The 24,527-nt window shown below is 54.1% G+C and overlaps 1 protein-coding gene across 4 annotated transcripts in view; it reads right to left on the bottom strand.

Annotated features, from left to right (window-relative positions):
* Window positions 1–794: 794 nt before the first annotated feature.
* WNT3 (Wnt family member 3) overlaps window positions 795–24,527 on the bottom strand; it is a 48,503-nt gene continuing 24,770 nt past the window's right edge. Inside the window, exons 2-5 of one of the 4 annotated variants that reach the window (XM_019733058.2) lie at window positions 11,490–11,731; window positions 7,573–7,838; window positions 6,459–6,946; window positions 795–2,855 (exon numbers count right to left, since the gene is read on the bottom strand). In XM_019733058.2, coding sequence (XP_019588617.1) covers window positions 6,467–6,946; window positions 7,573–7,838; window positions 11,490–11,731 — 988 coding nt within the window. In that variant the 3' untranslated portion in view covers window positions 795–2,855; window positions 6,459–6,466. Of the gene's footprint in view, window positions 2,856–6,458; window positions 6,947–7,572; window positions 8,831–11,489; window positions 11,732–24,527 lie in introns of those variants that run through there. The other 3 variants (XM_074320760.1, XM_074320758.1, XM_074320759.1) reach the window with 3 other exon arrangements.

Genomic DNA, 24,527 nt, shown 5'->3' with positions numbered 1-24,527 from the left:
CATTTTATGGGTAGGTCTGAAAACATTTTATGTCTCATGTCATAAAACTGAGTTATAGCATCTCATTGTTGAGAAGGTGTTACTTGTGACCTTCAGTTGAGTCCTTTTGAAGCAGCAGTCCAAGGAAAGAGTGCCCTTCCCTAGAGCATGCCCACTGGTGGGTCCCTTCTGCCCAGACCAGCCTGAAACTTCAAGTGACACTTGTTGCAGACATCCCAGAGCTCAGGGCACACCATGTCTTCTTCCCGCCCAACTTACCCCTTCTGGAGCTTAGCTCTCGAGTGGAGCTAGCAAGGGAGGGCCATTTCCAGTCGTTTCATTTTCAGCAGAGCAAATCCTATTTTCCCAATAAATGGAGTTGAAACCATGGGTAAGGAAGGGTCAGCGTCATGGTCTGCTGGCCTTGAGCCACATCTTTGAGTGTCTGTGAGATTAATTTGTGCATTGGGAGTGCTGGAGTCTATGAAATGAATTACTACCCAAATTGCTGATTTCTAAAACTGGAAATTCTTTGTTAGAAGTTGATTTAGAACAAAGTAAGCCTGTAAGAAAGTCCTACAGTAGATCAGACCTACTGTCCATGACATCTCAGATGATCTGGCTTAGAAAACAAAGGAAATGACCTTAATTTGGGCCCCTAAGTTAAAGAGTGCAAGTTGAGGCCACCACATTCAGACCCTGATATTCTTGACCTGAGCGTGAATCTGGAAACTCCACACATTGTACAATGTATCCATTTTAAGTTTGTTTACCTTCTCTTTAATGACTTAACAGAAAAAAACTGCATGATGAAATATATTTTCTCCAAATATATATATATTTATATAATATATAATCTTAGTTAACTCAAAGGTATATACATTGTATAATAAATAATATTTATAAAAAGAGACTTTTTGAATATAAAATCAAAAAGATCAACAACTTCTACAACTTTTTACAAAACTTTGGATACAGCAGGTTGGTAGGAAATTTCCATTGGATACTATTACCTGACTACGGCGAGAATAATTACAATGCACTCGATGTACTATTATTAAATAATTACTTGTCGGCTACTTGAATACGCCCCAGAAACATGACTTTGTCACTTTTAATATAGAATACATAGATATGAAAAGACTGTTGTGAAAATTTGTATCCATTCTGCTGAAATAATTCTCACATAAAGCAAGCATTATCCGGTTGACATGATTTAAAACTTTTCAGTCTAAGGTGAGATGAGGAGGGGCATTTCAGATTCTATAGCGGGGATGGGGTGTGTATCTTTAGCAGGGCTTGTGGCCAACAGATTCAAGAGTGCAGGCATGGCCTCCAGACGATCGTCTTGGCAAACCTGCCTGAGCGAGCAGGAAGATTGCTTGACCTGGTATTTTACGCCAGTGTTAGGCAGACCAAAGAGAGAAGGGAGAAAAGAAAGAGAAAACTTTGTTCTATTCTCTGCCCCCGCTGCATCTCTTTCTGACTCGCCTTAAGACAGCACTGTGGGATTGGTTCACACTGTTGAATCCGTTTGCCTGTTCTGCTACCTTCCTCTGGGACACTAGAGGACCAGTGTGGATGAAGGAGAACTCAGCTGTGAGGTGCTTTTCCCAAGGGAGGTGACCGCTTGCCCCGCTTTGAACACCTAATCCTGCTCCTCAGCAACTGCATGGATTGAAGCTATCAGCATGCAGGTGAGGCCGGAAGATCTGTGGTAAAGAACTGCGTTTCTGTTCACTCACACAGGCCAAAGGCAGAAAAGGATGCAGGAAGACGTGTCCTTATTGGAGAGGAAAACAAGGAATCATTTTTACCCTCCCCATCTAGTAGTCTCAAAATTAGAACTTAAGGAATAGACTGCTGCTCTCTCTCTCTCATTGATGCTTTGTCTAATTTATACTAAGGTGACCTCGAGTCCAGCTGCTCTACCTGGCGTTGTGTTGATGGAGACTCTGCAGGTAAGCAGGACTGGGAGGGATTGAATGGCCCCTTCCAAAGATCCCACTCCTTTCTATGGGAAACCATTTGGGCTGGGGACGGCCACTCCCCTCCCCCATACATAACCTATTTACAATGTCCACTACAAAAAAAGAGAAGAAAAGAAATTCTGCATTAATGGTGGAAACTGCAGATGGTAGAAAAAGTTTTTGAGATCTGACTGCAGTTCACAGAGCCTCTCGTGCAGAACAGGGTTACAGAGAAAATGAGGCTGAGAAGAACACACAGCTGCTCTTCAAACAACTTACCAGGTCACCTAGAACTAGTTCTTCAAAACTCAAAACCCTACTCTAACAATTGCCTTGGGCCTCCCCACCACTTTATCCTCGCTAAACCTATGGCTTTTATCAGAACGTGAAAGTCTATCAGATTTGAATGGGAGTAGACAGACAAAAGGAGACTGCAGGGGTTTGTCCTACTTCGTAACTCCCACCTCACAGGCATCTTGGAATGTCACCATGAGAAGCAGTTTGGAGACAGAATCTTGCCCATGCTGATGTCTTTACCACCAGGCAAAGAGCTCACAGTAGCCCAGCCTGTTCTGTTGGAGTAGAAATTTTTTTCCATTTTTATTTAACATGTGCAAAGATAAGCCTCAGGTCTGTTCCTATCAGACCCCAGAGAACTAAAAAGAAAGCCCCTTCTTTAAAAGCCACACACCATCCAGAGTAGGGTGAGAAACTTAAGATGGGAGAGAGGGAGGGAGGCCTCCCAGTCAGTGGGCAGGTTGGGTCCAGGTAATTTACCACACGTGCATCTGGCAACAGTCTGGATTCCTCGCTGTCTGATGCGGAGGGCTGAGCCCGGCTTAGGTCCTGCTCCCCATAGGACTTCAGTGAATCTGCCCAGCCACACACTTCACCTTTCCCAGTGCCCTTTGGAAAATAAAGAGGAAGAATTAGAAGCAGAACTGCTTTCCCAGGGAGACCACCCATAAGGGTGCCAAGATCAGAGGCTGCTGACAGATCTCAACATTTCTCTTGGACTTGGCGGTAACAGGGAGGGAACTCGAGTGGCTTGTCCACGTCCCCTCCTATACTTGGGGTCCACCCCAAGGAAGGACACATGGTCTACAGGAACAGTAAAGCTTTGGCGTCCACGGTCTGGTGGGGGGAACCGAATTCCACCTCCCCCACCTTCTAGCTGGGGCTTCATGACAGGAAGTCCAGTAGCAGGTAACTACCCTAATGAAGGAATTCGTTTTGTGTAGAGACTAAGAGAAACCTGGCAGGTGTAGGGTCCAATTTCCAACTAAGCAGATTCCTGGGCACCAATGTTTTCCTGTCACACTAGATAATTTCATAATGAACAGGAGAAAGTCTCTTGAATTACATAATTATGAATAAGTCCTGCTCATGGGACACCCAGGTGTACATTTTATTCATTGTATATTTACCTCTCACAAAGGATTTGAATCCAGAGCTTTTCAGGCATCCCCAGTCAACCCTCAGCTCCCCAGGGGCCGACAGGTTTGCCAGGGGCAGAAACACACTCAAGATTCAAGGGACATGTCCAAGGTCTCACAGCAAGTTAGTGACAGACCAGCACCCAGGCTCAGCCAGGCCACCTGCCTGTCCACAGCCCTTTCCAGTTTATGCTTACAATATCTGAATAACAAGGAATAAACCTGGTATTTGTAAGGTAGGAAATCCGTGGTTAGCCTGAGACATCGGACAAACGCTACACGCGATGGAAAAGATGCTTTGCTCCTAAGAAAGGATCAGGAGCCGGGCCTTCCTGTGGCATAAAGCCATGTTAACTGGGGTTACCCCTGTCCCCCAAGTGTGTGGAGGGCACGCATCCTGCTCTGAAGCTCCCTTCTCTCTCCTTTCACTATTGAGTCAGAGTAGCCAAGAGAAAAGCAAGAGGCTCTGTCCCCGTGGTCCCTGCCAGCCTGTCTCGGAAGTTCCCACTTTGCCTACAGAGTGTCAGTGTGGATGAAAGGCCAGCAGGAGGGGTCCCAGCCTCTGGCTCCAGACCAAGCAGCATGCCTGGGGGGGATGCTCTTGGAGGTCAGCTTGGCTGGGGAATCTGCTGCCTCCTCAAGAGCACTCGAACCCTGTGCCGGAGCTCTTGGTGTCACAGCCTCTAGTCCACACGACAACCCTGCTAGGGACATGGCATTTATCTCCAGTTCACAAATGAGGAAGCTGGGGCCCAGAGAAGCAAAACAGCTTGCCCAAAATCACTGGAGTATTAACCAAAAGGGCATAGCACTGGGAGCAAATCCTCCACTTGTCCCAGAGTGGGGGTCACCATCTACCTGAACATGGTGTCTTAAAACCGTGTCTATGTAGCACATTCCATAAGACTGGAAAACATTCTATTAATATTTCAGAAATGGGAAGGCAAGAGCTGATGGAAAGCCCTGGTTCTTCTTAGGACCCATATTAGCACAGGGGTTGCAGGTGGGGGCCTTCTGAGGGCCAAGGCAGCACCTTCCCCACTGGCAGGTAGCTTATCTTGGCTGCCCACCTGCGGAGGGGAAGTGCTGAAACAGCTCCAGGGTCCTGAATCTGTGCCACCTGAGAGCCCCCTGGAGCCAGTGATGGGGCCCGGGGTGCTGCTGTGGCCTCAACAGGACCCACATCTGGGGCTTTCTGAAGGCAGAGACCTGTGCTCAGTGCCCAATCTGTGCAATGAGCAAGCTAGACAGGTGGCCCTCTGTCCAGTGTGAGTATTCTAAACTCTGATTCCCCCACCGCCCCCTCAGAATGGCCAGAGCTGTGTCCTACTGGACAGTGGGGACACCGTGCTGCCTCTGGCCATAGTGGACATCAGAGGAACGTGGCCACTGTGCTTTCAAACATTCCTTCCACCTGGCGGCCCACCATGAGCCTGTGCATTCTCTCTCATATGATGACTTTTCTATCATTTTGAAAGGCAGTAAATGAAACTGCCCCAGTGATGACACCCTTTCACTGCATCGTGACCGCCCTCATGTCACAGCTCCCTAATGGCATTCATCACACTTTCTATTAGTACTGTAGTCAGACAAGCAGTCACAGCTGTTGGCTCACTTGAGCCTCATAAAAATTCTGCTAGGCTCTCATTATCACCACCTCTGCACAGATGAGGAAACTGGGCTCCAAGGCTCCACGGCTGGTAAGAAGTGGGGTGGGAACCACCTCGTCCTCGTTCCACTCACCACACTGCTTTTCCAGACACCAAGAAAGGTGGTGCCTCTTTTCTGCGTTTCTGGACTCTGTCCCTACCAGGATGTAACTTGAGCTACACAGAAGGGCTTCCCCAGGTGGGCTGGGTGAGGCGCTCCTCAGCCAGAACTCTCCCCATGATGCCAGGTTCTTCCCCCAGGCCCACACAGCACAGACGTGCACCCCAGCTCCAAGGTGCGGAACTGCATGACCCAGTGGGGTGCTCTCCTGACAGCCCCAGCCAGTGGTGACCTAGGCAGGCAATTGTCCCCCGTGCTTTCTGTGAACCAAGCATTGTCCCCCATGCTTTCTCCTTTGCTCCTCACAGCATTTCTACGGAGGATGACAGATGAGAAGACAGGTGTGGGAAGACTGTCTTACCTGGATCACACAGTTAGCAAGTGGTGGAAGCTGGACCAGGGTTCATGCCTCTGGATATTAGGCTCCCTCTCAGGGCCGAGAAAAGGGAGAAAGGACACACCAGCCTCAGAGACTCTAGGACCACCCCACAGCAATCGTGACCTATCCTGGGGACCTATGGATCTGAGGGCCAGGCACGGTGTCTCCCACGCCGGCCACCTCTGGGAAGCTTGGCAACATAATCCACCCGCCTTTGATCCCTTGATTACTCACCACCATCACTCTGAACTTGACTCCTTCCTCCTCCCCATCACCATCCATAAACTCGGTGAGAGTGCGCCCCGCTCCACCCAAGCTTCAGATCTGTCAGGATATGGGCTTATACACCGCTTCCCCCACCCACCTCCTTGAGGCTGGTAGGATTTACTCTTGTGCAAAAACTTGCCCTCTAAGTTCAAGGTGGATGCACAATGACTCTGCCCCAGGGGTAGAAGAGACTTCGGCCCACTGTTTCAAGTATTTTAACCCTCTTATTTTACAGTAAGAAAAATGAGGCCCAAAGAAGTAAAGGGACAGGAAGTTAAGGGCAAAGTTGGGACCAGAAGTCAGGTGTCCCAGCTTCCAACCACGTGGTGACCCTCCTCTGGCTCCTCATATACTCAGTAATGAGAGCCAGTGGCCATGCAAAAATTTGACCTGGCTTGTAAGTGACTAACTTGGATGAAAACTGTAATCAATTGCTTGCAACCTCATGTGCATACACTTGGTTATTATCTGTGCTTTGTGTTATCCACCGAGGACCATTCCCATCTAAGCCTGGGAAAGCCCGGCTTCCTATTTTGGCTGTAGGAACTTGTGTCTTGCATCACTCAGAAATAGTATGGAGTTGTCAGGAAAAGGAGATGGGCAAACCCAGCTCCCTGCACCAAGGCCCCCCAGCTTCCCCACACCCCGCCACCCTACCTGGCTCCCTACTTGCAGGTGTGCACGTCGTAGATGCGGATGCACTCCTGGCAGCTCACATAGCAGCACCAGTGGAAGATGCAGTGGCATTTCTCCTTCCGCTTCTCCGTCCTCGTGTTGTGGCCGCGACCACAGCAGAGCAGGTCACAGCCATCGATGCCGTGGGAGGTGACATTGCAAGTCCGGTCCCTGGTCCCAAAGGAGCCTGTCTCTGGGTTGGGCTCACAAAAGTTGGGGGAGTTCTCATAGTAGACCAGGTCCCTCTCGGTGGGCGGCTTGAAGAGCGCGTACTTGGCGCGGAGTGTTTCCACCCAGCCACGCGACTCGCGGTGCTTCTCCACCACCATCTCCGAGGCGCTGTCGTACTTATCCTTGAGGAAGTCACCGATGGCTCGGAAGTCGGGCTGGGCCCACCAGCAGGTCTTCACCTCGCAGCTGCCCGACAGCCCGTGGCATTTGCACTTGAGGTGCATGTGGTCCAGGATGGTCTGGGGAAGAGGAGCAGCAGCTGGCCCCCAGACTGACCCCGCCCGGGAGCACACCTAGACCTCCCCGCTCTGCCCCTGCGCACGCCCATCCCGAGAGCCTTCTCTATGCCTCGTCCTGTGCCAGGACGAGAACTGACCAGGGATGAAGACCCCAAAGAAGGGTGACCACTGTTTTCCTCCCCTTTACACTCCAAGCATTGGCAGAAATCACATCCATTTCTCAAAGCCATAGCAAATAGGGATTGTTATCCACGTGTAAGAGATGGGGAAACTGAGGCTGGGAACTTAAGTGACTCACCCTGTCAAACAACCATAGGAAGAGGGTGGAGGCTGGGTTCAAAGCCAGGCCCACAGGCTTCACATGTAGGGCTCTACATGAGCACACAGAATGGGCTGGCTGGTACGTGCTTCCTGGGGCCGCCACACTCCGGGGCTCGTGCATCCCCGGGCGGGCGAAGACCCGGGACAGTCCAAGGAGAAAGGAGGGTGAACAAGAGGAGTGACTATGGGTGGGGGTGGGGTTGGGGTGGGGTCCAAGCCTGGTCAAGGGGAAAAAGAAGAGCAGGGAGCCCCGGACCCACAAGGACTTCTGGAAGGAACACCGGGGCAGGGTCGCGGTGACTCACCGTGCGGCCGGCCTCGTTGTTGTGCTTATTCATGGCCGAGCGCGCGTCTGGCCTGTTCTCGCGCGCATCCGCGAACTCCCGGGACACCAGCACACCGAAGTCAGCGTCCTCGCTGCAGCCGCCCCACTTCCAGCCCTCGCCAGGCGGCCCCTTATGATGGGAATCGCAGCCGCAGATGGTGGAGGTGCCCTCGGCGCAGGAGCGAGTGACTGCGAAGGCCACGCCAGCAGAGGCGATGGCGTGCACGAAGGCCGATTCGCGGGTGGCTGCGGGGAGTGGGGAGGCATTGCTCAGACAAGGTCCTGAGATGCAGCCGCCCTGCCTCAACCTCCCCAGCTGGGAAGGAGGGCTCGCCATGGCTGAGGGAAGTAGGAGGAACTGAGGTGCCCTTCAGATCCTCTTTGGCTGGCCCAGCTCCTGGTGGGTATCCCCACTTTGGGGATGAGCAAACCGAGGCCCAGGGCGGCGAGCTTATTAACCCAGGGCTTTAACAGCTGGCAGAGCGGAGCCTATTAGAAGCAGGGGTGGAAATGATGGCTCTGGCAGTTTGCTGAATAGATAAGCTGGCCCTGCTCTGTCCCGGCCCCACGCGCCCCTGCCCTCCACCTTCCCAAACTCCACAGACCCCAGCACAGGCCTGAACCTCCCCAGTTTCCAGAGCCTGAGGTCTGTGGAGATGAAGGCCTGGGAACCTACAGTCTAAACCTACCCAAGTTCCCCCCACTCCCCACCTGGATGCACCTGCACAGGCTCTTTCCTTTTTGGAGCCACCCTCTTCACAGAATGGGAACAATTTCCCTCTGCCATCAGAGTTCCTGACCAGGAGGTGGGGCCAGCATCCCCCCCTTCCCATCCTCCTGCCCTCTACCCAGACGAGGCCAAGGTGTTGGGCTGAGAAGGCCAAGCCTCTCCTGGGAGGATGAAAGACATGGGGCAATACCCCTGGTTCTGCCCCAGGGTCCAGGGAAGAAAAAGGAGAGATTCTCAGGGGTGTCCCCCAAACATCATTATGATGATAGCCACTTGGGTGCTTGGTAGGCACCAGATTCTGCCCTCCATATCCTTTACCCCATTAAATCCTCTTAACCCCACGGGGCAGGGAGTCTCCCAGGCCCATTCTACAGATACACACTGACGATTAGAGAGGCAAAGGCCTGAAAGACCTGCAGTCTAACAATCTCTCTTTACTGGCGAGGAACCCAGAGCAGGGAGGTGACCTGTCCAAGGCTACGCAGGTTGCAAGATGCGGGGCTGGCCTAGAAGCCCCGACTCTCGCCCAGAGTGCTGCGCGAGATTGCAGTTCGGCAGACAAGGGAGCCTGGTGGCCCCTCGTAGCCACTGCTGTTTCTTTAGAGGCTCCAGCGCCCTGGTGGGCCATCTGCAGGGGAGGGTCCTGTCCTCAGCCCCAGCGGACGGGAGGGGAGCGCGGGGCGAGCCCGCGCAGCAAGGGCGGACTGCGGACAGGGGGCGGTCAAGGCCTGTGGCGCTACGCCCTGGTTTCGAACCCGGTCCCTCCACTGCCCCAATTCCAGCCCCCTCCCACCCATCAGCGCCCGGGGGCAGGGGGTGCCAAGGGTGAGCGCCTCGCTTCCGGCCCGGCCTGCGGCCTCTCGCGGCGGCAGCGGCGCCCGGACCTCGGGCTGCGCTCGGTTCCCAGCCCCGGGGACGCGGGGGCGGCGGGGGCGGGGCGGGGATTAGCCTGGGAGCGGCGCTGACAGCCCTGCTGTGCCGGTCCTCGTCCGGCGGGGCCCGCTGGGCCGCTCAATCCGCCTTTGTTTGCGCGGTGTCACACCGCATTACCCGCATAATGCGGCCGCCGGGCCCGGGCCGCCGGGCCGGCCGCCACCGCGTAGCAACGGGCGGCCCCCGCGGCCGGGCCGCGCCCCCAGGCCCGGCGCCGGCCGGCGAAATCCCCATTGAAGCGGCGCCCCCCGCCCCCGCGCCGCGCCGAATGGCCAGAGGGCGTGTGAATGGCGCGGCGGCCGCAGCGGGCGCGGGGCCGGGCCGCGCGGTGGGGGGCGGCGCTCGGGCCCTTTTCAAGCCGCCTAAGCCCCTCCGGCCCGCCCGCCCCCGGCCCCACCCGGGGAGAGCGCTCTCGGGCTGGCAGCGCCGCCGCCTGCGCCCGGCCGTCGCGGCCTCAGCCTTTCGGCCGCCGGCTGCCGACCCCAGCGCCCGCCTCCGGGGTCCAGGCTGCCGCTCCGATAGGGCTCCATCCTGGGGCGTCGGTCCACGGCCTCCGCGGAAGATGCGCGCCCCGGAGCAAAACGACTCCCTGCCACCCTGGTCTCATAGCGGTGGCAGAGATTAACCCCTGGCAGCCCACCCAGCGGGGATGAGGGACGACCCGGCTCTGGACACTGGGGCGCGTGTGCGTGCGGGGGCCTTCTTCCCGGAGACTGCTTAGCTTTCATCAAATTCCCGGAGTCTCTGACGTATTTACCCCCTTCGCAATACAAAACTGCCCCCTTGCAATTTAGAGATGAAGGCACGTTCTAGAATCTACAACGGTGATTTAAACTGAAATGGGTAATAAGCGAATGGGTAATAAGCTCAAAGACCCGATTTTCACTGGCTAATGTCCCGAGCGGGGAAGAGCAATCAGAAGGTGAGTCTTGCTATTAGGGAGCGCGTCTAGACGCCAGGCTGTTTGATTAAGCGCTACCTGGCCCGAGGTGGGGCACCGGAAGGCGGTGAGACTGACACAACAGCAAGATCAGGTTTGAAATGCAAACCGCCGCCACTTGGCCCCAATTAGAGGCCAAACCTTTTATGTAAACAAGGAATAATTAGCTTTGGTAACAGAAGCGTAAACAGAATCATCATCCATTGATTCGCTAATTGCCCTTCGGTCCCATAACAATAGCCTGTAGGTCAGACAAACCCTGCTCACCTGAGGCACAGGTTAAGGGGGACTGCACTCTAAAATGGAGAGGTCAGCTTCCCCCCCCCAATCCCATTACCCACCATTACCCTCCCCCAAGGACCCCCTGGCTCTCAGATCCCTTTTCTTTCTGGCTATAAATGCAGCTCTTCTAAAAGGAAGGACTTTGGGACTCAAGGGTTTGGGTGGCAAAGCCCTGTTGGTGGCGAGAGGCTTAAGGAGCTGTGCAAAAGGAGTGGTGACTCCTGGAGGCCAGGTGGGATCATTAAATTCCTGCAGTTTCTCAGAGTTGCCCATCCTCAGCCCAGAACTCACCAGCCCCAAAGTCCCCTTCTTGGGAGCAGTTGTCCCTCTCACCCAGGGCCTTCATGTTTAAAGTCAAGTTGTGTGACTCCCATTCGTTAGAAGCGCAGCCTGTTAGACGCCCAGGTTGTAAGATGGCTGATAAGTTACCCATAGGCCAGCATGCCCTCTATCCCCGCCACAATCCGTGGGTATGTCCAGCTGCAGGAGTGTGGGGACCAGCAGAAGTTTCTCACAGAAGTACTTGGGAGCAATGCAGTGCCACCAGCACCCAGCATCTTCCTCAGCCCCAGAATCTTCTTTATGGGGGGGGGGCGGATCTAGGGGTGGCAATGCCCGCATCCCACCCCAAAACTAGATTTGCATAGCACTTAACACAGTATTGGTGAAATGTCACAACTCTCCATTTCAAAGCCTGGAGCCCCCGCTGTGAAAGCTGGAAGGCGACAGCCTCCAAGCCGGCCCTGGATCTCAGGGTCCTAGAGCATCTCAAGGCTGCTCAGCAGCCCGCAGCACTTGGGAAGGTGTGGCAGCCATGGCGGCAGCTTGGGTCTATCCAGAGAAGGACCTGACCCACTTTCGTGCAGGCCCTGGGTCATGACCAGTTTTGTCACCCTCCCCTGGGGACCCTGGGCTCAGAGCTGAGGCACCCTGAGGTGGAAGAGTCACTGTGTCCTGATGCCCTCCCCCAACCCACCCCGCACCCACCTCCTACCCAGCCCCAAGACAGTACCTTTGTCAAGGACGGGCCCAAAAATAGCCAGGCTGTCGTCTATGGTGGTGCAATTCCAGCGGCGCCCCCGGAACTGGTGCTGGCACTCCTGGATGCCCAGCTTCACACCCTCGGCCACGCTGGGCATGATTTCGATGTAATTGCGGCAGAAGCGCAGTTGCTTGGGGACCAGGCCTGGGATGGAGCCGCAGAGCAGAGGCTGAGATCCCAGGGATGTGTACTGCTGGCCCAGGGCCAGGGACCTGTGGGCACACAGAGGGCAGTGGCACTGCAAGCACAAAGCACACGGCCCATCATGGGCATCGTTTCTTCCTCATGAGCTCTCTGGGGTAGATGGAGCAGCAGAGTGCCTGCGAGCCTGAACCCGGAGAAACCTGGCACCGAATGCTGCCGTCAAAGACCAGAGCTCTGACCCAGGCAAAGTCAGCCCTCTGACATGGGCATATCTGCTTGCAGGGGCATGAAGACCAGCAGAAACCTCTCGTGGGGGCCCTTGGGGGACATTGCAATACATGAAAAGAATCCAGGACTGGAAAGATGTTATTGGGGACCTTGGTCAAGTCCCTCCCAGGCTCTGGGTCAATTTCCCTGATGGGCATGAAAGGATTGGTCTGGGCAACCTCCTGAGGAGTCTACGTTTCTGGGTCCACATGAGACTTCCAACGACCCATGGGAAGGAGCTGAAACCTAAAAAGAGGAGGGTGGAAGGAGCCAGCTTGACCTCAGCCCCATCTCAGAAAAAGCAGAGAGGTGGGGTAGCCTCAGGCCCAGCAGGGAGCTTGCACATGCATATGTATGTGTGTGTGCACATGCACACACACGCGCACACACACGCACGCACGCACACGCTCACACATACGCGCATGCACGCACGCGCACACGCACAGGCTACCCATGGCAATGCCCCGCAGTCTCTTCCGCAGGACACTGCCTGCCCAGCCCAGAGCCTCCCAGTGTCTCCTCAGGGAACTGGTGGCTTGCACCAGGTCCTCTGTCCTTGGTCCACCATGGCCTCCATGACCATCTCCGCAGCTCCATAGAAGTTTCTAGAGTGTCATCTCTCCTCTCACCAGATTGGAGCTTGGCTTTGTTTAGTTCAGGAGGGAGAGGACCTCAGATCACACTCCCCCACACACTATGTGACCTGCACTCTTCTGCCCCTCCTTTTCCAGTCAACATCCTGTCAATCTCTCAGGTTTTATAAGTCAACGGAAGGAAAGGTTTTGCGGGGAGCTGGGAGAGGAAGAACAAGAGTTTAAAATACTAGAAAACCAAGGTGCTACTTTTCTACTTGCTATCCCTACCTAGCACAGTAACAGCAGGAATGACATTTTGTGGGAGGAGCTGAGAAAATGATCCTGGGTCTCGGTCAGCTTCAAGGCCAATTGCACTGAGCCCTGCGATCAGAGACAGTGTGAGCGGGAAGGAGCACGGCGGGGTCGTAACCCCTCCCTTTATACCTAGCACTGACCAAGGCCTCGTCAAGTCCCTCACACGAAGGGATAGCAGACATCTTGGGAGGGTCTAGAAGACCCGGGGTGGGGGCAGGGGGCTGACCAGGAAAAACCACATGAAAGCTTTCTAGACAAGACACTAGGATGAACCAAACACATGTCATTTAACCCCTTACTATGTGCTTGTGATGGACACCAGGGAGGGGCAGTGTGGCCATCTGCCTTGGGCTGGCTCTGGGCTCACCAGAGGGATGAGACGGCCCTCATTTTCCCATTTGTTCGTTTATTCTTGGAGCAGGAATTGGGGAACGAGATCTGGGAGTTTGGATGGTAATGTTTATGAGACATTATTGCTCTTGAGCATCAAGCCCTTTTAAAGAGAAGGAAGGGCACCCTGCAGGCCTGACTTACCACTGAGAACGGCTATTCCTGAATTCCTTCGTACTGGGCACTGGGCTGAGTCCTGTCCTTGGCCGAATCTTTATAACAGTCCTATGACATAGGAGGGCGTTATATCAGCCCCGTGTTTAGATGGCTTAGCCTTGCAGGTCGAGTAACCAGCACAGACCACAGAGTTGCTAAGGAGCTGCTCGTTGGATCCCAGGCCATCTGACTCCAGTGCCCATGGGGAAAACCACTGTGCCATCGTCCCTTCTGGGCAATGCCTGCCTGGGTCTTGAGACGTGAGGGTGGCTGCAGGACTGGTCCATGTGCCCCCTGGGCCTCAGCACTGAGCCCTTGCCTAGGTGGGGTGGAGCGGGTTGGCCCAGAGCCCCCAATGGGCACATGGCACACAGCACTTGACAGGGCCATGCAGGTCACCCTCTCCTGCCCTGCCCTATTTCCAGTTATAAAAAGGGGTTATAATGATCATCAAAGCCCTGTCATTTATTATGTGCTTGGGCCGGTTCTGAGTGCTTCCACTATGTAACCCTCACAGCGAGTCTGGGAGATCGGAACTTCATTATCATCGTCTCCGTCCCATTTCACAGATGAGGAACCTGAGGCCAGGGAGCTAAGTGACCTGCCGATCTGCAGGACTACAAAGTGTCAGAGTCGAGCCTCCCTCCCAGTACAAGAGGCCTTTCCCTGTGCTCTTAACCACTATATCCAGCCCTGCCCTGCCAGCTGCCCCAGCAGTCCTGAAATCACTGGGGAGGGAAACTGAGCCAGAGTTCAGTGCCGGTGGCTCTACAAAGTGCCATCTTGGGAGGGAAGCTCAGGAGAACAGCCCCCCTGGGAAGAAGCCCAGGCCTTTTCCACGCTCTCCTCTGATGTATAGGCCCTGAAGCCCTATATGGGGACAGATGGAGAGGGGAGCTGAGGTAGAGGACGCTGCCACCCCATGGCCACACCTGTGGTTCTTCCTGAGTGTGGCACCATGAGGGCCCCTGTAAAGGAGCATGGTGGTAATTGCCTGCCACCTCCCCATACCCTGACCTGATCCCTGACTGTCCCAGAACAGCGTGGGGAGACCTGGCACCCACTCCCCAGCCTTGTAGACCCTCCCCTTTGGCCAGAGTACTCCCCAGTCTCCCCACCAGGGCCGCCATCCCTGTTTGTCCATAGAGGTGTGGACTGGCCCTCCAGGACCCACGCTCTCTGTTAGCCTGGCCTCCTGCCCCCACTGTACACACTAACCTAGGCAGGCCTGTCCCAGGGTCACCTCTGGCACCCGGCGTGCTTGCCCCATATCACTGCCCATTTATTGGTCTGCACACCAGCCAAGCCAGATTCCCAAGGCTCCAGCCTCCCTTTGCTCAGAGAGATGAAAGTGGGGCCCAAAGGGTACTCAGGGATTCTTCCTCTCCCTCTCCTCTCGTTATTTTCTTTCCACTTCCTTCTCCCATTCATATCCTTTGCCCGGTACCTCTGAAGGCCTGGGCATCCTCACGCTAAGTGGGAGGCTGAGCTCTGGACCAGAATCAGAACCTACAAGAGGAGCCCTAAGAAAGTGCAAGGTCCATTATACAGATGAGAAAGCAGAGGGCCCCAGAGGGAAATGACTTGCCCAAGGTCATACAACCAGACCCATGGAGCCAGGTTAGCTGGCTCCCACCGCACAGAGCAGAGCTGAGATATGGGGAAGCCCCTGCTGGCTCTTCATTTCCACTTAGGGGGACTGCCACTTGTCCCAACCCTACATGAGGCACCCTGCTCCCCCAGTCCCGTCCCACAGGGTCCCAGGTAGCCTGCCCAGCCCAACAGAACCCCGAGCCCTGGGCACTGGCTGGCATGGTGTGGTTGGCTGCCAATGCCAGAGCTGCTTCCCAAACATCTCCCAAGAGGGAGCTGCCACAGTCCCCTGTGGGTCATCAAACCCTTGCTAGCTGAGTCCTTCCTATGGTACAGTCGTCATCTCTCCTCCAAACCAAGCAGATTTTCTCTTGTCCTCTGCAGTCACATTCAACACTAGCAATAACAGGAATCATTTATTTAGCACTTACGTACCAGCCACTTCACACAGATTTCTCATTTAATCCTCACAACAGCACTGTGAGGTGAGTGCCGTCATCTCATTTTCCAGATGAGAAAACTGAGGCACGGAGAAGTTGGGTGACTTACAGAAGGAAGTGGCCTCTTCAGAATTCAGACCCTGGGTTTGACTCCAAGTGTGATGTCCTCCAAAAATGACTCCCAGCCTCAGAGATGATGCGTTCATTCCCCCCTCCCACCAAACCCTGTTTTCTTCCTGCTGCCCGGGTCCAACAAATTGTGTACCCGGGAGCCAGGCTACCTGGTTCAAATCCAGCTCTGCCATTTCCTGTCTGCTGATCTCACGCAATGTGTTTAACCTCTCTGTACCTCAATTTCTTCATTTGTAAAATAGACATAAACGGGAGGTACAAATGGTAATAAGTGGCTGGCATATAAGAAGCCCTCAGTAAATGGTGGTCATCATGGTTACCATGTGTTTAGGGGCCATCCCCCGCACCTGGTCCCCTGCCCTGTCATCAGCTTCATTCCTCCTGCCCTCCTATCCCTGACTTGATAGAACACATCAGAATATTCAGAGCCCTTTCCCATCCATCACTGGGAAGAATGCCTTGAATCAGAGCAAAGCTGGCCCCTTGTCTGGCAGCTGGGTCCTAACTAGGGTGGCTGAACAGACGTGCGATCTGGCTGAGTGTTAAAGGTGACCCAAGGGGCAAGGGCATCAGGACGTTTCCAGGATGCTCCATTCAAGGGTTTTAACTCAGATGTGGACATCCTGCCGGTAATTAGCAAGGGCCTCTGGGGATGAGGGTTTAGCTCTCCGGGCTGGTGTTACGGCTAATGAGGCTGTGGCTATGGGATTGATTTCTGCAGGATAGCTGCCCTCTCCCAAATGTGCCCTGCCACCCCTGACCCTGAGCCTCCTACCCACACACTGCTCACTGCAATTCCACCACCAGAGGCAGGCACGTGTTCGTTTAACGCACAGGGGCTTGTCCCTGTTACTGAAGTGTTCGATCCCCTGGGCGAGGTCACACAGTGAGACTCATTCTCCTCAATTCTTTGTACCCAAGTGTGAGTGGCTTTGATCAGATTTGTCCAGGCTGCTGAATGACTTGCAGCTGGCTGTTTCACACCTCCACGCCTTTGCACAAGCGAAGCCCCCCACCTGGAGTGCCTCTCCGCTGCCCAAGCCTCAGCAAACATCTTACCCATCCTTCAACCTCTGATTCCTGGGTCCTCTCCATTCTAAACATTTCCGTGGGCTCCACACAGTAGTAACCTCTCCTCCCTCTGGATTTTGCCTCTACCTTATTCAAACCTGCTTATCTCCAAGTGCTGGACCGATTTGTTTCCAATTCCATCTGGCTGTTCTGTGTAAGTTCCCTGAATACAGAGACTTGTCTCCTGCCATTGTCCCTGACACCTCCCCCATCTCTCTGTGTGTCTGTCTGTCTGTCTGTCTGTCTCTCTCTCACACACACACACACACACAGACACACACACGAGCATAGGCACATTTGGTCTACCGAAAGGCCAGGTATGTGAGACGTATTGGCTGATTCTCAAGAGAAGGAATGAAGGAACGAGCCCTTCCCCAGAAGGCCAGTCTGCTCACCCCCACCTCGCAGCCCCCATCGCCGCTCCCCAGGCCTCCAGGAATCCGGAGGTTCTGCCTACACACAGGACAAGACTCCTGGGTTCCGCTGAGGAAGTTCCTACGTTTAGGTCCTGAGACAATAGCTAGGCTCCCAAGAGAGGTAGGGGCCTGCCTGGCATTAGCAGCTGGTGAGGGGGAGGATGGAGGGCACTGCCAGGGCGTCCCAGCTGGGCAGGGGTTATTTATACCCAGATCCTGGCCCTGCCCTGACCAAGGGCCCTGCCACCCTCCCCCTGAAGACAGCTCATCTTCCACCCCAGCCACCCACCACCCAGCTGGGCTGAGAACAACCAGGCAGCCAGGCAGATGGGCAGCAGCAGGTGCCAGCCAGCCACAGGCTGCCTGTGAGACCCTGTGTTGACCGCTCAGGGCCAAATCCCCTGTCCAAACAGGCTGGACTGACATCATATGAACGGCCTCAACACACCCCAACCCCCACCCAAGTTACTACCTCTACGCACACACCTTCTGTCTCCCGAGGGCTGAAGGTGGACCTACATGGTGAGCACAGGGCAGAGCTCAAAATTTTAACCAAAGATTCCAGGTCCGTCTAGATGCTGAACTGACTTACGCACATAACATATGGTGTGACACCAACAAGTGTTCCATGCAGGGCATCCTGTACAGGGACACTGGCTTTGCTCACCCACAGATTCTGCCATCCACCCAGCTACGACCTGCCCTGCTGCCAGCTGGCTATGGGCTAACTATGTGCCTTAGGGGGGCGCACACTGTGTTGTCCCCACCATGTTTCCCTCAAGGAACCATTTGGGTTGGAGTCCCACACCCAACTGGGGAGCCTGTCCTGCACCCAAGCTTATCTATATTTTTGACCTTGGACTCTTCCAACATTATATAGGATTTTTGAAATTGAAGGGGCCTCAGGGCTCATCTAGTTTAGGATGTTTCTTATTTGTTAGCCATTTTTTCCAAATACATGACCTCCCCCTTCTCCTATACATAAAACAGATAAAAAGAGGGACCTGTTCCTCAAACAGCTACACGTGGAACTACCACATGACCCAGCAATTCCACTCCTAGGTATGGACCCGAGAGAATTGAAAGCAGGGACTCAAACAGATACTTGTACACCAGTGTCGATGGCAGTGTTATTCACAGGAGCCAAAAGGTAGAAACTACCCAAGCATCCATCAAGAGATGAGTGAATAACAAAGTGTCTATCCAGACAATGGAATATTATTCAGCCTTGAAAAGTAATAAAGTTCTGATGCATGCTACCACATGCATGCACAGCGAAAACATTGTGCTAAGTGAAATAAACCAATCACAGAAGGGCAAATACTGTATGATTCCACTTACATGACGTACCTAGAACAGACAAATTCATAGAGACAGAAAGTAACTTAGAGGTTGACAGAGGCTAGGGAAGGTGAAGGGAAGTTACTTAATGAATATATAATTTCTGTTTGGGATGATGACAAGTTCTAGAAATAGATAGTGGTGATGATTGCACAACATAGCAAATATACTAATGCCACTGAATTGTACATTTAAAAATGGTTAAATTGGGGGGTGGGGGGAGGTAGAGGCCTGGAGTCCCAACCCTCAACCTTACCCTTACCTCAGCTATACCCCCTCTGCAGGATGCAACCTGGGAACCACTGGTCTAATCCCTTCCTTCTCTAGAAGGGAAGACTGAGGTCCAGAGAGGGTTTGTCATTTTCTCAGGTCACATGGCCACATATGGGTGGGGCTTTGGAAGGTGGATCCAAGGACGCAGCCCAGAGAAAGGCTCCAGGGTTCACTGTCTCACCCCTCCAGTCTCAGGGTGAACTGCATGGCCAAGCGTCTCCCAGTCATGTCTTTCTTGGTGTCGTGGTTCCCTCGCCTTCCCCTTCCCCATGGTGAGGCCTAACTATCTCTGCCAGCCACAGACAGGGCACCTTAGGATTCTGAACCAAAGAACTGGTTAGTGTCTCTCAAAATGACTGAGACAGGGGCTGTCAGGGAGGGAGGAGGGAGATGGAAAGGGGGAGGAATCAGATACCACCTCCTTTGTGGTCATTTGTCTCTCTCCTCCAGAGTGACCTTGGTGGTTCTGGAAAGCTGACCATAGCCCAGTGTGTGGTGCTCCATCTGCTGGCTCCTGGGCAGTACTGGACAGATGCCCTTCCTGCCCCTGGGTTCAGAGGGACCCCACCTGGGCTTGGGACTAGACGGAAACTTCTAAAACAGGAAGGGAAAGCTTGAAAAAATGGGCAGGAAGTAAAGAGATAAGCATTGGCCTTGGAACTTGAGGCTACTACTGCCTTTCCAGTTAGGTCAAGAGGCCACTCAGGGACGACGGATGTCATGAGGGGAAACCTGACAAGTTCAGGGGCACATGTGCCCAGACGGACAGGCCAGGGGTGGAGCCCGGTGGGTCCTGATGTACCAACTCCTACAGCTTCCAAAGAGCTAAAACCCAGAGTGCTGAGGCAATCACTGCTCCTGACACGGAGGCCACAGGTCCTGCCCTGGGGACATTCACTATGGTGCCTCAGCAGGGAGCTTGTGACGAAGTGAGAGGAGGGACCTAAGACAAGATTCACAAGCTACCATCCTTGCTCACCCATCTCCCATCTACTGGTCCTCCCTGGCCCCAGGGGTGCTGAGCACAGCTCTATGCCCTCCCGCCCTAGCCCTATACCGTATCCTTCTCAGTCAAGGACAAAGGCGAAGAGTTGCTTCTGAATCCAAAAGAATTCACGTGGTTCCATGGTCCACAGACGAGGCCTAGATGGCCCATTAGATGCCTTTCATCAAAGAAGCAGGGCGGTCTCTCTAGATCTTCCCTCACTAGCCATTGGTTCATTCACTCAGCAGGGATGGATGGGCCACCTGCCTGTCATGTGTCTCCAGCTTGGCTAGGGGCTCCCTTGTTTATGTGGAAAGGGTCCACACACTGAGCTGGGACCCCGGGTCCAGAGGGGAGCCAACGAAGAAGCAACTGCAAGAGCTTCTGAGCCCAGCGGGCGCAGGTCCTGCTGGATTTCCCGTCTGGATTCAGTCCTAGCCGTGCAGACTGGGGCCTCACAAGAGCAATAACTATGTGGAGTGACTGGAGGTGCCTGACCTTGGGAGAGTAGGTGACAGTCTCAGGGAAACAAATTCATTCCCTGCCTATTCACTCAACACACATGTGAGTGATGACTGAATTGGGCAGAGCACCAGGCCTGGGAACATGAAGACCAATTAAGCCACGCCCACGGAGCACCCAGACCGGGAGGCGGCTGACCAATGAGCACTTTTCCAGCATCTGTTAGGTCTGGGTACCATGAATGAGTGACAGAGGGTCCAAAGGCCCTTGTCACGTACAACCCAAGTAACCACCATGCCAGAGAGCACATGGTAGGAGCGAGGACATCCTGGATGGGAGAAGTGAGAGGGTCCCAGCCAGTGGTAATCAAGAAGGCACTACAGAGGGGCAGCCACTGAGCTGGTGAAGGATGGCTGCGAGGGTGTTTGGGACGCCCTCAGGAGGAGATGGGGTGGAAGGGAACAGCCCCAGGCAAGAGTCAGGAGAGGGCACAGCAGCCGGTCCACCCCAGCTGGAGTCCAGGGACTATACGAAGAGCCAAGAAGCGGGAAAGGGCCCTGAGTGCCCACGCTCTCTTTCAGTGACTTGAGTAGCCATTGAAGTTTCCTCAGCTGAGTGTTGGAATATTAATCTGTTAGACAAAATCTAATTGCAAAATGGAGCCAGGCGGTGGGCACTAGAGACCGAAGTCTGGGAAAGTGGCAGGAAGCCAGTGTGAGTTTAGGCTAAGGAGAGGCTCAGGCCTCGCTGCACATGACAAGCCCCCAGGGGACAGGTTTCGCTGGTCTGGGCTGAGTCTGTTGTGTGGCTGGAGCTGAGCCCCTCCCGTCTAGGTCAGCGGGGTCTGTGGCCGTGGGTCTCAGGACAGTGTCATGGGGAGCAGAGAGGAGGCAGTGAGTAAGGATGGGCAGTTGTTTGGTCGCATGGGCAACAAAGTACAGAGAAAAGGATGACGAAGATTGTGAGCCAGGATGAGCAGGAAGATAGAGATGACATCAACCAAGAAAGGGAACGTAAAAGGTAAAGCAGGTTTGGGAACAAAGAGAAGGAAGTTTGTGGGGCCAGTGAGACCTCCAGGCACCTCTGGCTGGAGGTGCAGAGCTGGAGCCCAAGAGAAAGACGCTAGAAACAGATTTGGGAATCTTTGTCCTGGAGCTAAAAGTACAATGATACTGAGGCCTCATCTCCCGCAGTGGGCACACGGGAAAGGGTGAGACACCCGGGCGCCTCATGATACAGCACTGGATGCCACGTGCCAAGGGAGGGGCCGCAGTGGTGGCTTAAGGAACGCAGGGCTCCCCTGGGAGGGAGGGCACCAGGACGGGGGCCAGGACCTCACACCCAAGGGCTAGAACTTCAGGCCAAGAGGTGGGGAGGGCTCTCCTGAAACTCTACAGGAGGCAGGTTAGTGAGGCCTGGCTCAGCCCACATTGGCCCAAGCACCCAGGTCTGGCTTCTGGTTCCCAGCATTCTTGCTCAGGTCCCAGGGAGGCATGAGGCCAACATACTTGGACAGAGTCAGTCACCTTGCTCTTCCTTTCCTTGGTTCCTTCCCTCTTCCACTTTTGTCCCCACCTTCCTCCCTGCATCCCAAACCTTCAGTCCACAACCACGTCCTCCTGCGCCCTCCTGCATGTGTGTGGGGGGTGGAGGGGCAGGAGCACAAGAGGGAACCTGTCTGTGCACAAGGGTGGGACCTCCCAGCCTGACCAGTCTTCCCCACCTGGGAGTGGCAAAGGCCACTCTCCTCTCCTGCCGTGGGACCCAGGGTCTGGGCCTCTTCTTCAGGTTGGGACAGCTGAAACCTGGGTCTTTGGATTTAGGTCAGCCATTCCTGGATCTGTCACCTGTACTGGGCGACCAAGGTCACCATGAGAGCGGCAGGAACAGGAAGGTGGAGTGTTGGGGTTGAATGTGAGGAAAACGGAATTATTATAGGCCAGGGAGCTATAGAGCCATGGGCGAAAAAACCACACACACCCGCCCAAAAAAGAAAGCAATGTAAAAAGCCATTCCCTCCCATTGAGCAGCAGTCCCTGAGGACTGGCCAGGAGAGTGGGTGGGTGGGGGTTCCCATCTTCCTCTCCCTCCCTAAACTCTCCAATATGCCTCCCTGGCTCTACTGGCCAAGCAGCTGTTGCTCCGTTCTCTGAGTGGCTTTGACAGCTCCCCTCTGGACCCCCCGACCCCACACTTCTCGAGGCTACCTTTCAGGGCTAAGTGGGGCCCTCAGAAGAGGCAAATTAAGACCGACCACCTGGAAGCCTAGAAGGGCCACAGAGAAGCTTGTGGGCAAACTATCAAAGCCCTGGGATTCATCAAAGACTGAGTTCCCAGCCAGAGAGAAAGGGGTGCAGGTGCTAGCCCTGCACTCCATCCTGGGTAGCCCTGTAGGATGTTTCTTTGGGGAGAAGAGGGAAGAGAGAGGAGGAGAGAAGAGGGGAGGGGAGGGGAGGGGAGGAGAGGAGAGGGCGGGGCAGAACCTCGGCTGGAATGTTACAGCTTCTGTTCTCCAAAGCAGCTCCCAGAGCGCCTGGCCTGCGGCTCCCGGCTGATCTGATAAGATGTGACAAGGCAGCCTGAAAAATGTTGAAACCTGTAAAATGTTTAAACCTGTTTTTTGTTGTGTTGTGAGCATGAGGGTTGTTTTTGGGGTTTTTTTTTTTTTTTTCTTCTCTCAATCTCATAGGAAAGTGGAGTTGATCAGAGTGGAGCAGGGGAGGGTTTGGGAGAGAGGGATTGTCCCCTTCAGCCAAATTGGGAGGTGGGGTGCAGAACAGGATGGTCAGACCTGAGGAGGAGGAAAGGAGGGTGAGAACTGGGAGGAAGAAGAAGGGGGGTGGAGGGGGAAAGAGGCCTGAGAAAGGGGCCTGAGAAGGAGGAGGAAGAGGAGGAAGAAGAGGGGGGGAGGGACGGAGGGAGGGAGGCTGGGAGAGAGCTCTGCAGCTCCAGTTTGGGTGCTCCCTCAGCACCCCCAAAGGACACAATGAGCTGTGGCTCTCTTGTTTCAGGCAGGTACTAGCCCAAGAAGACACAGAAGGGCCTGAGCCCAGGTGGGTGTCAGAAGGGAAAGGGGACTAGACCTGGGGCCTCACTCCCAGGTCTCCAAAGGGTCTCCTGAGAGGCACCAAGAGCACAGGTGGACAAGTGCTCACAAGTGACCAGGAGGGGAAATACCCCCCAAGTACACTTGCTTTGTTGAGCAAGTCAGAACTCACAGGTGAGTCCAAATGAGCTCACCCTTGTTCAGTAGACCCTGCCTTTTGGAGCTGAAAGCTGTGGTCTAGCCTCTACCTTCAGATGCGCAAAGGATTGTTATGCTCTGGTTTATAGATGAGGCGACTGTGGCCCAAAGACATTAAATGACTGACTGTGTATCACAATGCTCTTGCCCATTGGTTTTGGGCAACTCTCTCAAAGTTCCCCCCAAATGAGTCTAGTCTTTCCAGGCAAGAGATGCTGAGCCTTCTAGAAACCATGGTGGGGCCAGATGTGTCTGGAATGCTCTCTGAGTACAAGGTAGGTAATAAAGGCCTGTTGAGGAAAAGTCTCTGCCTGAGAATCTTCTCCTGCGGGTTTCTTGCTATTTGGAGGGGGTTTGTGGGGACGACAACATAAAAGTGCCCTAGAAAGGCTGTGGAAGCATTCTGTGTAAATGGCTCATTCTATCACAGTATCAGACCATAGACCATCAAAGCTGGGCAGGACCTTGGGCATTATCCAGTCCAGTTCTCCGGGCAAATGAAAGCCCAGAGAAGCGATGTGACTCTTGCTCGGACTTTTACACCAACCATTCCAATGGTTGGAAGCAGCACAGGGCATCCAGCCCAGGCCTTTGACCCCTAGCCAGAACTGTCTCCCTTACACCATGCAGTTCCTTCTGGAAGCCCCCAGTCTGAGGGCTGGGGCTTCACTCAGTACACATGTATTGTGTGCCTAGTGAGTATAAGACAGAACCTCCACCCCCGTCAGAGGCCCCGCCTCAGTGTAGGAGAGACATTCCCGCAGATGACCACTGTCAGTGGCAGAGTGTGAGAAATCCCATTAGGGGTAGAAACTACAAGAAATGGGAATGCTGAGGAAAGAGGGGCTGAAAAAAGCGAGGAAGACCTCTATGACGTGACATTCAAGCAGGGCCTTGAAGCTGAGTGCACCCTGGACATCTTTTACCCTAGAGTTCTGCCATTAGTTTCTTCACCCCTCACTCTACTAATCAGAGTCTAATTTAAACTTTTCCTAAACCATGTTTGCATTTTTAGCTCATTTCAGTCTTAGAACACTTCTCTTCTCCCCAACTCCTCCAGCCCCTAAGTTCTGAGTCTCCCATTTTACAGATGGGGAAACGAGGGTTTGGTTCCTTGTCCTGAGAAGCCAAGTGTGCTGGTTCCCAGGCCAGGATTTTGCTAGGTTCCCACACTGCTTTACCCTTCAAGCCCATCTCGTCTGGT

Source organism: Rhinolophus sinicus, linkage group LG15, assembly GCF_036562045.2.
Source record: "Rhinolophus sinicus isolate RSC01 linkage group LG15, ASM3656204v1, whole genome shotgun sequence".
Lineage (NCBI taxonomy): Eukaryota > Metazoa > Chordata > Mammalia > Chiroptera > Rhinolophidae > Rhinolophus > Rhinolophus sinicus.
Note: the sequence above shows the minus strand (reverse complement) of the source record. Positions and strands in the feature narration are given on the sequence as shown.